Below are 14,880 nucleotides of genomic sequence, written 5' to 3' on the forward strand. Positions count from 1 at the left end.
AGCATCATTACATGCAATATAAAGCCAGTACTGGCAAACCAAGAGCAGAGAACATGAAACAAGCCAGGCTACACTTGCGTCAGGTATACATGCTAAGAAGTTAGAACAAACACTGTTCAAAAGCAGTAAAGGTGTTTTTGGTGAGGCAAGTCCATCCTTGTCGAGTTAGGTGTATGTGTGCTGTTCACATCTCACACTTATTTATTTAAAATATAAATTCTGTTAATTTTTTTTCTGATGAATATCTGCAGTGATATAGAATAAAAGTGGTTGATTTCGTTGCTATGACAGAGTGAGCACTCAGACTGACCTCATTTCATCCCATGGGAAAACAGGAGCCTTCTTATTCATAGATACTCTTCAATCGCCACAAAAAGCTAAGAAATGACAATGAAAGCCAATGAGGACAGGTGAGCATGCCACTAAACATGGCTCTAAACATGGTAGGAGACAGGTGGTGGGTGTTTTATTTTTTTATTTTTAAATTTTTTTTGTGATTGAAATGCCTCAAGACCCACAGGAGGCTTTGGCATACTTAAAACACAATTAAAATTAGGCTTGGAAGGAGAAGCAGGCGCTGGGAGAGATGTTGGAGGGAAGCCATCCATGGCAGCTTGGGAAAGGCCAGGTATGCTTGTCGTGAGAGTACCGCTGGGCCATCCTAGAGGGTGCTTTTTCCTAATTCAGAAGCTACTAATTTTAATGGAGAATAGCCCGAGGTGTTTTTAAGGTCAAACTAGAAATATGTTGATGATTTAAAAATGCAAGCCAAGTGTGTTATTATATTGCAGCCACAGTGTTACTGTAGTTTAGGAATATCATTAAATCAGCACAAACCCACACTTATCGTTTCCTGCACATTTTTCCCCAAGCCGCCTTCTGACTGTGAGTAATCAGCTAATCTGCTCCTCGCCTCACAATCCCTCCAAGTGACAGATCCATTCCATCCCTAATGCAGAAGGTCTTCATTTACTGTGTGCCTCGCCCATAGCACTTTCTGGCTCGGGCTTGAATCTGGAAACTCGCTCTCACAATGCAGAGACTGTCACGTGGACAGCTGTCCTTTGTCTCCCACTTCTCCCATTAGTCCAGGAGGCAAAAGTCAGAGCCTTTTCTGGGCTCCAACTACGCATTAATTGTATTTGCAGAATGAAGGCAGTTTTTGTTTTCAGTAAGAGTGTTGTTAAAGAGTCTGTGGGAGGGCAAATTGTGAAAAACAAGGTAAGTGTACTCTTTGCCAAGCCCAAACACTGACCAGACCATCAGGGAAATTTCTTTTAATTCGAGTGGTCAACAAGTAGTTTCAACAGTCATGAGAAGAAAAGAATCATCTATAGTTGAGAGATGAGTCCCATGCACAAGAGGAAGCATTATTAGCATAATGTGCATCTGCTACACACATAAACTGTAAAACACAAGGCCATGTGAGATTCACATGTGTTCAGTAAGTAATAATAAAGCCACCTACAATTTACCATTTCGCATCACTTGTTACTGAGCCATGTCTCCTTGTGACAATCCAGCAGCTCCGATTATAAACTCAAAAATCAAGAGCAAAGAAGTTATTCATAGCAAAATATGAGAACTACTTCCTGATAAGTCTGTTTAAGAATGTTTCCTTTCCCCATGACTATACATACCCAACACCCCACGGTGTTTTCCTGTCCTGAGCACCAAATTGCATCTGATTCGCCTTAATGGATAGCAAGGGATGTAAAGCCTTTTAAAAATCAATGGGCAAGAAAGAGTCAATACAACAATAATGTTTGCGTTAGTTCAATCAAGTCAGCTAAGAGCTGTTGGCCTTTTCACCTTGGAGTCATTTGAAACAGGCCAAACATTTGACTCACATGGGGTTTATTATACTGAGTGGGATTTTATGTGTAATGAACATCATAATATAAAGCTATAAGTGCCACTAAACATAATATATTGCCAAAATGAGAAATCATATTTTAACTTCAATCAATTTAAAAACATAATGTTTTTCATTAAGAGAAATGAAAAGAAATGCAGGGAAGAAACAGGCAACGTCTAACTGAAGTGGAGTCTGCACATGAGCACCAGTTTTGTAAGGCTGCCATTTTCCCAGTGCCAGGCTTGCTGTGCTCCTCTCCCTGCAGCCCTGCCCCTAGCTGGCCTGCACATCGCATGTAGGACCCACAGAGTGGAACTGCCCCCTTGGGAAATCCTCAGGCTCATGGAGGGCAAGTTCAGGTCATGGGGTAAGGGCTTCAGAAACACCAAGCACCATTGAAGCTAAGGCTGAAGTACACGTCAAATTGCCCTGGCTGTTGGGGGTTTCTTATTTAAATAACACGGATGCTTGTCTGCATTGGATTACAAAATGAACAATGAGTTAGTAGGTTTAGAGACATGACTGGTTGTGGACACTTGAAAATAATTATGGTTTTCTAGTTCTTAGGGTATGTGTCATTCTCTCCTGCCTTGCACTCTCATCTCTAGCAGAACTGTAAATGAGAATTACTACTTACTCTTGCTAAAGGATTTTATTAGTTTAAACAGAATCTTTTAATTAAAAATTGAAACTATATAATTGTTAGGATGGTAAACAATTGCTTTGGTAATTTCCATCTTTCCACTGGACCGTGGGCCACAGGCATGTGAGTTCCCTATCCAGGTGAATAGCAGTGAATAGGGAGGCCCACGGGACCACACACTGCTGGTTAGAGATGCCCAGATTCTTCAGGGATGTGTCATTTCAGACATAGAGGCTTTGGGTAGGTTGGGGAGAAGATGCACTCTACTGCTGTGAAGGGTTTCATTAGTTTGCAACTTTGGGAAATAAGGCAGTAACTGAAATACTGGTTATGTTTCCCAATCTTAATCCACGGCGTGGAGAAACCAGAAGACTTGGGTCGAGTAATGTGGTGAGTGCCAGAAGCCTAAGAGAGGGCTAGTCTCAGACAAGGGTAATGAAGAACAGGGTTATCCCGCTCAGAGCCAGGTCCAGGGATAAACAGAGAAGAAAGCAAAGACAAAGTCTTCTTGGGTAGGTGGGCAGGGTACCGAGGTTGCCAGTCATTTGCTGAGATGGCTAGTTAGGGCCTGGGATCTGAGCAAACTTGCTGAGGGAGAAGAATCATGAGAACCAGGATTGAAGGTGGGATGGACATGTCAGCAAGAGTCAAAGGCAGTGGACGAAGATGTGATGGGCAGGCGACTATGAGCTGTCTGCTCTTCATCCACGTGGTTCTGCAAATAAATTGCTGAATCTCCTACGACCCGGGGGTTGGGGGGAGGGGGCTCTTGGAGTTGGGCAGGTTATTGTCCTGCATTATGAGTGGCCGGAGGTGAAAAGCAGAAAGATTCTCAAGGGATTTGGTTTGTTTCTGGGAATCGTCTCCCTGGGGCTTTCTCTGAGGCAGCCCAGAGGCAAGAAGAGCCATTTTGAAATCTGGTTTTGGCTGGAGATTAGAGAGAAAAGGGCTCGGATGTCTTAAAAGTCTGTTCTCCTAGTAGAGCAGTGGTCTCAAGAATCTCTTCATGAAAATGGTGGGGTGGGGAGGAAGAAGGAAGATGCCTGAATTAAACGTGTCATCCCTCAGGCTCAGGGTTTTACCCCTTTCTCTTCCTCACAATATATGTACATTTAGATCTGTATACACAGATACAATTGTGCACCTTTAAAACAGTGCTCTATTTGCTTATTTAGGCCAGTGAGGGCTATGTGCACCTTCCTCAGTAGAGGTAACCCAAGTACATGGTTAGCAGGTGGCACTGACTTTATAAAGTGGATAAGCACACGAGAAAACATAGCAACATTCAGGATACCGTTTCCTTTCCCATCGTGCCCCAGGTACCAGCTGTCTTTCCTCCTCTTTCCCTTGCTCCCTTAACTCAAAGGCTGATGGAGCGCCTATCCTCATTCAGACAACAATAGAGGCAAGAGGGAGAAACAGATAAGAAACAGAAAGTGTGTTGGTCAGCTTTCCATCACTGAAACACCTAAGTTAAAAACAGGAAGGGTTTATTTGACTCACAGAGACAGGTTTCAGTTATTGTTTATTGGCTTTGTTGATCTGGACCAGCATCTCACAGTGGGGCACATGTAGCAGTCTGCTCACTCTATGACAAGCAGGAGGTACACACACACGCACACACACACACACACACACACACACACACACGAAAGAGAGAGGGGGGAGAAAAGAGCAAGTAAGGATGAGGAAGAAGAGAAGGAGAAAGAGAAAGAGGAGGGGGAAGGGAACAGCTTGAGTCTCAACATTGCCTGCCTTCAGGAGCACACCTCTAATGGCGTGCTTCCTCTAATTAGGGCCCCACCTCCCAAGCTTCTACTCTTCCCCAGTGGCACCAAGGTTAGACACAGGCCTTCAACACATGATCAGTGGAGCTCTAAATATGGAGAATTGGAGCCTCAGACCACCATGAATCTGTGGTGATGGAATACCAAAATCAAGAGGTGCTCATATCTTTTCCCATAGAGAGATAGCAAGAGAAATGAATAATGAGAGCAATCTGTGCCTCTGTATATGCAGATCCAGACATAATGCAAACCCAGGCAGCAGGAAGAACACTAAGAACATAAGAGGAATGAGATGTTTGTTTAGGCAGGAGAGTCTCTGTCCTTTTTTAAGATGATCCAGATATAACAAGGCGAAGAGGAGTCCAAGTATAAGCTCCATGGATTTATTTGTACATCGTTTCTTTTTTGTGTCAGAGGAAAAGAGGCTTGAGTATTAGAAACGGGGAAGGGTATTAGGCAGAATCCTGACAAGTAGAGAGAGAGAAATGAAGGAGGCTGAGTAGCCTCTGCACGCTATGATGACAGGCCAGCTTGCTTCGACCAGGCGGGCTGAGCCAGCAGGAACTGAGGTCATTGGTTATTAATCTTTTGTCAGAGTCTTCAGGGCTTTATCAGATAATTACAGTTATAAGTATGTTCATACCACACAAAAATGAGGCAGAATGGCAAAGGATTTAGACCCTAACATAATCTGCAATGGCATTTAAAGAAAACAACAACAAAACCCCAACCAAAATCCCCAACCAAAACCTACAGATAAACAAGAAAGCAAACACTTTAGAAAGCCATGCCATTGGCCGCTGCTGGGGACTCTAGAATGGTTTTTGATATTGTTTATTTCCACAAACATTTAGAACCTTAGGAAGCCTCTGAATCGATTCCTTCCTCTCCCTAAATTTACAATAGGCTGTAAAACAGCAGCTAGCATCCTTATTCCATAGGTAAGAGTGACAGTCAACTCTATCCACACGAACACACTACCAGAGCGCAATCACAGCTTATTTCATAAAATTCATTCCTGAGCAAAAGTACCTTCTACTGTTCTGAGGAGTCTACATAAACATATAAAGAGCTGTGCCTAAGGGACGGCTCTAAACCCGCAAGCCCATAGATGGTATTTTGAAATAAATGACCTGAGGCTGCAAACAGCATCCATTTTGCTCTGTTTGGCAGCATGCAAGTTTACATGCTAGGAAACATTTCTCAACATGAATGAACTGTGAAATTGTTTCCTCCTGCTCCACACTCCTCTAAATTGTATTAGATTATGTTAGCCATTTCTACACCTTGTAAAAGCTGTCAGTGCCCCACGAGGTAGCATCAGTAGAGAGGGAGGGAAGGGCCCTAGCATCTGAGAGGCTGCCTAAATATCAGTTGGTGCATTAGGAAAAAATAATGGGAAATACCACCTCCTGCCTAAGGACGCATGGGAAAATGGCTCTGCTGCAAATCGAGACACGCCAGGGTATATGATGAGGTGAACCATATACATTTCACTTCCTAGACTGTAATCTTCCTAGGAAAATGATTACCATTGCATCCTACCCCAATCCAGTGTCAAGCACTGCCCCAAGAGCGCAAGCGAACATTTTCACTGCGAGGAAAACAAGCTATGAATGTATTCAGTGTTTTAGCTATTTCCAACCTGAAGCCAACTTTCCATCACCTGAATTTGCTTGCTTTGTGGGTTGTATATTATCCCGGATATTAATCTGCACACACAAAATAAAGAGAGCAATTATGTTTCAGAAGTGAAAATCTGTCTAGAACAAAATGTAAATGAAAGACCCCGAGGATGCTGACTGTTGGGTTACATTAGGAAGTTAATTGAAAGTTGACTCTAAACCTGTGCTTATGTGCACATGAGGATATGCAATTTAAGAGGCTTAGGTTCTTACATGCCTAGAGTAGTTGCAGCATTTCACTGAACTTAATGTGGCCACTTGTCATATTCTGCTGTCCCGTTCATGGAGATGTATGCACATACTTCCCGCCTCTGCTGTGATTATAGTCATACTAGCACCCACCCTTTACCCACTGCTCATACTCTCCCTAGGCAAAGCCTTCCACCTGGGATTCAGGTTAGATGTTTATCTATCCATGAGGGTCACTTAGAGACTTAGCTTCTCATATCTGTTTTCATATTAATTATCTGTCCCCCTAACTATAAAGTCCTATATATTTTGAGATGTAAAATATAAGGTATGATTTATAAGAAACACAATAAATATAAATTTGAAGCAGAATGCTAGTTTTTGATTGAAATTAAATCACATATATCACATGAATCAGTTCATCCTACTCTGATGAGGATACATGCTGATCTCAGAATTTTACCATCTTCTATATTTATGGACCAACAATGCCTTTCTCTCAATGCCCCAGGCTGCTGAATTTATGAGTCAGGAGCTAAGGCACATAAGCTGTAGGCTTTTTAAGTTGTATAATAATATATATATATTTTAAGGAAAGTTGGCTAACCTGCTAGCAAATGGGGTTGAAAATACCTTCTATTTTTTTAGTTTGTTCTTTTCAATTTCATTATGTAGAAATGTAAACCAATTTTTCTTAAGTGAATGAACACTTGGTTGCATAAAAATAGAGTCTGTTCTGTTGATGAATTTTCTTGTATTCTATCTTTTGGAATGAACCTGGAAAAGGGATAGTTAGAGTCATATAGTATCCCATCAAAATGTCCCTTACTCATCCAGCTTGGTGAAAACACAAACCATGTGACTCTTTGTATTGGGAATGAGTCATGTGGAAGTCACAGAATCCCATGGTTGGACCTGATGGCATTAACTCCAATTTTTTCTTTTACTTATGAGGGTATTTGTATTATTATATGACATCTAGAAAGAGTGAAGACTTGTCTGAGATAATTTACCAATTAGCAGATGAATGATGATGAAGCACAGCTCCCTTTCTTCCTCTTCTGAAGCCAAGCTTTACCTTCTTGCATACCTTACTGCCATTCTCACTTGTTCGAATGACAAATTCTTGACTTGTTACAATTAGGATTAAAGTTGGATTTCCAGCTTCTTTACATACAGAAAAGAAACTCATTATGCAAGTGTCTTAGTCAGGGTTTCTATTCCTGCACAACATCATGACCAAGAAACAAGTTGGGGAGGAAAGGGTTTATTTGGCTTACTTCCACATGGCTGTTGATCACCAAAGGAAGTCAGGACTGGAACTCAAGCAGGTCAGGAAGCAGGAGCTGATGTAGAGGCCATGGAGGGATGTTTCTTACTAGCTTGCTTCTCCTGGCTTGCTCAGCCTGCTCTCTTATAGAGCCCAAGACCTCCAGCCCAGGGATGGCACCACCCACAAGGGGCTCTACCCCCTTGATCACTAATTGAGAAAATGCCCCATAGTTGGACCCCATGGAGGCACTTCCCCAACTGAAGCTCCCTTCTCTGTGATAACTCCAGCCTGTGTCAAGTTGACACACAAAACTAGCCAGTACAGCAAGTTTGCAAGTGGCATCTTTTCATTCTTTCCTGTCTCTGTCCATCCATTCATCTATCTATCTATCTATCTATCTATCTATCTATCTATCTATCTATCTATCTATCTATCTATCTATCTATCTATCCATCTATCTATCTAATCTATCTATCCACCCATCTATCTACTTATCTATCTAACTACCTATGTGAAAATGCCTTTTTATATGCACTGAAATTGTAATTTCAATTTTATACTCATTATTTGTGACAGTGACAAGCTTCCAACTTGTGCATGGACTAGGAACACAATGATGAGTCCTAATCTCTACTCATGTCATAATTGTTCCCAGCTCTAATAAAATTCCTCTAAGCTGTGTGGATGTTCTCCCAGGAGCCTTGTTAGTACTTTCCTATGGCTTAGCTCACTATTCATTGCAGATTTGACCAGAAATTGGATTCTTGGTTCAATCTAAGCCAATCACCTTGAAAGTAGAAATTGAGATTCAGACATAGTTTGTTAGCCTCCATATGCAGATTGAACTATAAGATATAATCCCAAGCACCATTGGACAGCTATATTTGGGACGAGAAGTAGAGAGCTAGTGGTCAGAGAGAAGAATGGGCCAGAAGTGAGGATGGAGGCAGAGATTGTGAAGGGACTCTGTCTGCCCACTGGCTTTTTAGTTCTCAGACCGTCCTGAGAGTTGACTGTCCCATTTTAGTATGTAGCACAGTATTCTAACTTAACAAATCTCTTCTGCTTCTTTCTCTCCCTTCCCAGATCTCTCAACACTACAGGGTTGTTGCATCAGGTCACAGCAGTCTGAACTTAAACATGATGTAACAAACTGCACTCTGGAGCCGGAGAAATGTTCTCCTTGATGTCAGTTTACTGTGCAGGGCAACTCACGGAGATGCATTCCTGTACCTAAGACTGTTAGCAGTGCTTGAGATTCGCTGTGCAGGACAACTCAGAGATGCATTCCTGTAACAAACTGTTAGCAGCGCTTGAGATTCGCTGGCTTCCAATAACCCCTGAGTGCATAACAAACAGTAATGTAGTGATCATTTATCAGAATAAACTAGCTTCCATAAATATGTATAAGAAGGCAGAAGAATTACAATACTATATGCATTTTTTTGAGGCACAATGGAATTCTGTAGCCCAGGCTAGTCTTGAACTTACCATGTAGTTCAGATTGCCTTCTGACTTGTAGCAATCCGCCTATCCTAGCCTCTTATGGACTGGTGATTATGTGTTTTAAAATATCATTCAGATTTGTTTATTTTTGATCTACCTAAAATTATGTTAACAAGTAATCCAGATGACAATAATATTTTTAATGTATCAAAATAGTCTGAGATTATAAAATTACAAGTTTATGAAAAAAGTGAGTTGTCATTTGAACTTTCATAAGGTGTGGTGTTAAATTTAAAGGAATATAAAACACTCCTATTCAAGGTATTGAGTACTTATTAAAATGGCATGTTTATGAAAATCATAAGTTACTGATCGTAAAGAGTTTGCCATGTGCTAGCAGCTGCGCTAAGAAGTTTTCATGTATTTGCCCTTTTGACCTTCCTCAAAATATCATCAAGTGATTGCGCAAACCCTGCAGCCAGGTAGCTGAACACTGGTGGATTGTCCCTGCTACTACATAGTTTAGATAAGCAAAGTGGATGAAGTAGAACTTGAAAAGAAACGAACTCTGGCTGGACACTGATACAGGCAGATGGATCTCTGTGAGTTAGTTTCAGGACAGCTGTTACATGGTAAGACTTTTGTTTCAAAAGTGAATCAAACCAAGCAGTCCCCCAAACAAAGAGACCACGGGATAACAGCCACCACCGCCACCACCAAAATAAGGACTCTGGGAGATGCTTGGAGGGTTTGGCAAGTACATTTTATGTAACCAAGAATAACCTTCTATAAGTCAAAGGGTTTAAATTAAAAAAACACGTTGTTATGATTATACATAATTATACCAATAACATGGTAATTAAAACCATGTAGGTTATTGATGATTCTTACCGAGGGTTAGATGGAGAAGGTGGATTCATTTCTTTCTGATAGTGACGGCCCTGGTTCACAGGCTGAAAGAGACAAAGCATCTGTGAGGCAGAAGCCAATCAGCTTGGTGACCTTTGTGCACACCTTCACATCAATCCTCATTTCTGATATTTTGATATCAACAGTTCTCATTTTTTGATATCTTATTTCTGATATTCCATCTACTGGAAAAAGCTGGTCCTCTTCACAGCACAGGCAGAGGCTTCGAGAGACCCAGCTGATTACGAGGCGATCTAACCCATCACTGGTGATAAGGCTCAACAGTATCCGCTGTGCAAACAGAGGCCTCATGTGAGAGCTCTCCTTGTGGAGTCTTTATGCTGTTGCTGTTTCCAGAGACAGCAAAAGAAAACAAGATCTCCCGTTGAAAGCACTGGCAATAACCAGAGACACAGCAAAACATATTTATAGCTCAATGCCAGTAAGTTTGCAAGGGTCACTTCTATTGCCATTAACTTGGATTATTCATGTAAATTTTAGGTCCTCCAAATGTATAAGACAACTGTGAACACTGATCAAAATGAGCTGACAAAGTGGGGCTAACAGAAATGGGAACTCTCAATACACCAGTCCCCCCAACAATAAATCTTTTACCATAACATGAAGCACAACTAAAAGACAAACAAACAAACAAAAAACAAAAGGCAGTAAAACAAACTAATGCCAATAATAAAACTTGATTTCTTTTCCTCTTTGGGGAAAAAGTTCATTACAGCTAATACCAACTCCATTTTGAGGATAATTCTAAATTATTTTCCTTATGCGGCTAACAAAGATAAAATTCTAACCTGGAAATCACTTTATTTTGGACTTTATATTTTATCACATATTGGAACTTGGCATGTATTTGTGAATTGCATACAGAACTCCTCCTCCCAGAGGGATTGTTAAGGCTTCCTTACCCCAGTGAGTATATGTGGTCCCTTAGTGCAGACCAAGGTCAACAGCTGTGGTGTGGTGTGGTGATGTGTGGTGTGATGTGACTGTGGTGTGGTATGGTGTGGTATGGTGTGGTGTGGTGTAGTGTGATGTGGTGTGGTGTGGCTATGGTGGCTGTACATCTGTAAAGATTCTACCTTCCTCATTCCCCACATAGTCCTTATTTTAAGGGTCCTAAAATATTGATACCACAGGTGGCGGGGGCTTGTAAGAGTAACCTCTTACACGTGTTCTTTTCCTGTGTGTCAATCACCTGCGTGAGAATCACGTCACTTAGCCTGGTTCCCTGTGATGCACCATGCATTTCAGTGCTCTCAGATACATTAGTGACTGAATAGCATCACCATCTTGGTAATCAGAAATAACAGCTGGGTGAACAGTGGAAAGGAAATATGTCATAAGGCATAATTCATCTCACCGGAGAAATAAAACTTTCAGCAATTTGCAAGTGAAATTTAGTTGACAATTTGGGCTTTATTATTTCATAGCAAGAGTTGCTTCTCTGGATCAGCTCACACTAGTCTAGGAAATTATTCCCAATAATGGAGTCATTGGTATTCACTCAGGACTTCTGCAGCAGCAAGCCCTCTGGTGAATGGACTCCTGCTTATTTATTTCCACAGGAATTCCCAGAGCTTTCTGGGTATCACGGTTCTGATATTCCAGCAAATGTCCGTCCCTGAGATCTATAACCATTAGTTCCACGTACACTCATTTCAAGCCCTTGTTCCAGACGCTCTTTCCTTCTAGGAAAGTGCCTACTGTGTTGGTGACATAGCTCTTTGCACTGGGCAAGCTTGTTCCTCTCCATCTTTGATCATGTTTACATAATGTAAAATAGATTCAGTGATGCAATGGGGAAGAAAGGCACAGTCAATAAGGACTCATAAGTGTTTGAAAACATTCAACAGCAAATGGAGAAATATGATGTAGTAAAGGTGATATGATGCAGGAGAGCTTAGCAAGGCCTTTTGGTCAGCCTCCTCCCTGTGCTCGCTCACCTTGAGAGGTAAGGGTGTTCCTTCCTTCTGGGTGCAGGGAGGGTCACGGAAGGATGCTGAGACTTGGCTCAGGGGCAGACCACAAACTCCTTCCTCAGTTGTATGTGCTATGTAAGAGGTAAAGAGCAAGGGCAGAGATGTGCGACCTTGTCGCTGCTTCTGCTTCTCAATGCAAGACACCACGTGTGGGGTAGTATGTCTTCAGCCCCATAATGTCCACTGGGTGACATTTCACTTCAGAAAGCCATGGGATCTAGGGTGGGTAGTGAAGGAGACATTTTCCCTTTACTGTGTTTCTATATATATATCAGAAAATTTGTTTTTAGGTAGGTAACAACCTGTGACAGTATCTGTGACAGATACCAAGGTTTGATTTTAGAATTTAGCCTTGTTATAGAATATTGTAAGTAGATGCAAAAGACCATCACTGATGCCTAGAAGTAACTACACCAACACCAATAATGGCAGCAGCTTCCTAGTATCTACAAATAGCCACAACGGCATCAGCAGTGACTTATATTTACTGCACAGTTACTTCATGCTAATTATTGAGAGAGATTATCTCATTTGAGCTCCACAGCAAGCCTGTGAACTAGATATAATTAACTCCATTTATTAGAAGAGGACATTCAGCTACTAGTATTAACCCCAGATCATGCCTGCCAGGAAATAGTGCAGTCAGAATTTGTACCCATTCTGCGAGACTGCATCTCAACACTAGTTTGTTTGTATTGTTTGATGCAGCTTGGGAATTCATGCAGAATGTGGGATGCAATGTTTCTGAATAACAACCTGGCAGGATCCATTCAGTATATGGCATGGAAAAAAAGAAGCAGTCCCAAGATATCTTTGTCTGAAGTATATGAGACTGCCCGATTTTTATAAATTAAATTCACTTGATTTGACCCTCACAGTATGTGTCACTATATATTTAAGATTAATGACAGTAAGTTTTTAAGCACACTGATAAACATGGACCTGTCATAGTTAAGATATAACAGGCAGCACACACTCTGAGAATAAGGACCATCCATATTGTGAGGTGATTTTTGTGGACGCTAGCCACAGAACAGCTCACACATATCCATATTTTCTCCTGACAGCACAGAAATTACTGTGATTCTGATATCAGTTTTCTTGCATCATTTCTAGGTTTCACCTGATTTTATCTACAGCGTAGCACACTCAAACCCCTACCTTCCTAGTTTACCAGGATAAAAAAACAAGCCCAGCATATCCCAAAAAGCTGAGGAACTAATGAGTCTGTAGATTAGAAGAAATTAAGTCCTATTGGCTATGAAACACCTACAATGCCAGTTTTGTATGCACAGCAGCCTGGATTCCTGTAAAACATAGAAAAGCACCTGGCGAACATGTGCAATGGAGCCTGGTAATTGAGGACTCTGTCCTTTTGGTGGCGCTGTTGCTATGCCCTAGTGCCAGGAAGCTGTGCTCATAAAATTAACCATCACCCAGAAGTTTTGATTTCCTATGATCAATTTGCTGGAAATGTTGAGGTAAAGGAGAGCAGGGAAGGCTAAATAAAAGAACAAGAGATAAGATAATCCTGCTATGTTGAGAGGTACAGACAATATTTTTTATGTTGTTATGTAAAATCCATTGAAAATGGCAATAATATCGCAAGGTTAATCAAGGCCATAAATAACTTGTCTGAGAACCTCAGCATATGCTTGGGATTTTATTAAGTGAATTTTGCCTCATTTTTCTCCAAATATTATGCTCTGCAATATGCCACATTGATGGATGCATAAGATGAGCATTTAAACCCCCTTGCTCACTTTTTCCAAGCTGGAAAGTCTTATATACTACATATTAGGTTATGGTATGGGGATTTCTAATTTGAAGAAATGATAGCTTTGAGGCATCTACTCAGAGAACAGCATGCACATTAGGTGCATTTGGCTTGACTGTAGGTTCATGAAGAGACAGAAATGATTGAAGTAATAATAAAAAAAATGGGGGTGGGGTGGGGAGGACCACCTAAGGTGGTTAGTCAAGTTCTGTGAGGGGGAATTGGGGACACCAGTGTGTGAGCTCAACCAGACAAGTACAAGCACATCTTTGCTTGTAGAGCCTCAGTCCAAGTGCACAGCCCCATTCCATCTGCACAGCCTCAGGATGCCTGCATAGCCCCAGTAGCCAGGAAAAGAGGAAGTGCTCAGGAAAACTTGAAGAAACTCCCCTGGGTGGGGGCAGCAGGTTCCTGTTCTGCAAACTTGGCTCATTTGCTGGGATAAGGCAACATGGAAAGGCCCTTTGGTAAATTCATTTTACAGGTGATTCTAGTAAATGACCAACATAACTTTAGGACCAAAACAACTTTATATTATTTATATTTTTCTTTTGGTGATCATATGAAACTATATCTGTGTTGGTGTGTATATGTGTGTGTGCTCATCCCCTCGCCTCACACTCACCATGAATAGAACATTTTCATGTTATTGCCAATCAAAATTAGAAACACATTTACTTAAAAATTCATCGAAACTAAGTCTTACTTCTTTTCCCAAGGCTGCCTAGAACCCAGTTTTTGAACAAATCTCATGAGGGCTACTCTTTCCAGAATGCCTCTAAAATCGATTGTGTGTAGCCTGGTTTCCACAGAAGTTGTAAAGTATTGTTTTAATTGAATTTGGGTCTAAGTTAGAAACTTTGAAAAATTTGTCTGTCAAAGGCCAATGGATTTCTTAGTAGGCTTGATTCATTTAGTGTAAGAAGGCTACAAAAGCCAATTTGTGAAGAGAAATATGGTTACATTTAATTACACTTTTAAATGACTAATTTATTACATCTAAACACCTTTTAAACAGTACATACAGCTTGGGACTGTACTGATGCTAGGAGATCAGAGCTTGTGGCAAACACAGTCATAGCTTTGGCTAAACATGCCACTGTATTGTGTGTGCTCTCTAGCTCCACACTGCAGCATGTGTAACATCCTCCCATAAGGGCAGATACTAGACCAGGCTTCACTAAATCGCCTTTCCACACAATTTCTCACAAAGCCTTACTCAGAGGGAGAGCTTCTCTGGGCATATACTGAATGTTTATTATCACTATTTAACATAAAATATTGCATGTGCCACTCAAGATTTACTTAAGCAAAAA

At 41.1% G+C, this 14,880-nt stretch overlaps 1 protein-coding gene across 8 annotated transcripts in view; it reads right to left on the reverse strand.

Moving 5' to 3' along the window:
- CUNH3orf67 (chromosome unknown C3orf67 homolog) overlaps nucleotides 1-14,880 on the reverse strand; it is a 231,407-nt gene that overhangs the window by 34,109 nt on the left and 182,418 nt on the right. For 4 of the 8 annotated variants that reach the window (XM_031344479.1, XM_031344473.1, XM_031344516.1 and 1 more), the window contains one exon: nucleotides 9,773-9,834. The exons of 1 other annotated variant lie outside the window; for it this stretch is intronic. In XM_031344479.1, the coding sequence (XP_031200339.1) occupies nucleotides 9,773-9,834 (62 nt within the window). Of the gene's footprint in view, nucleotides 1-9,622; nucleotides 9,835-11,890; nucleotides 12,005-14,880 lie in introns of those variants that run through there. 3 more of the 8 variants (XM_031344500.1, XM_031344493.1, XM_031344510.1) reach the window with 3 other exon arrangements.

The sequence above is a fragment of the Mastomys coucha genome, unplaced genomic scaffold, assembly GCF_008632895.1.
Source record: "Mastomys coucha isolate ucsf_1 unplaced genomic scaffold, UCSF_Mcou_1 pScaffold10, whole genome shotgun sequence".
In the NCBI taxonomy this organism is placed as follows: Eukaryota; Metazoa; Chordata; class Mammalia; order Rodentia; family Muridae; genus Mastomys; species Mastomys coucha.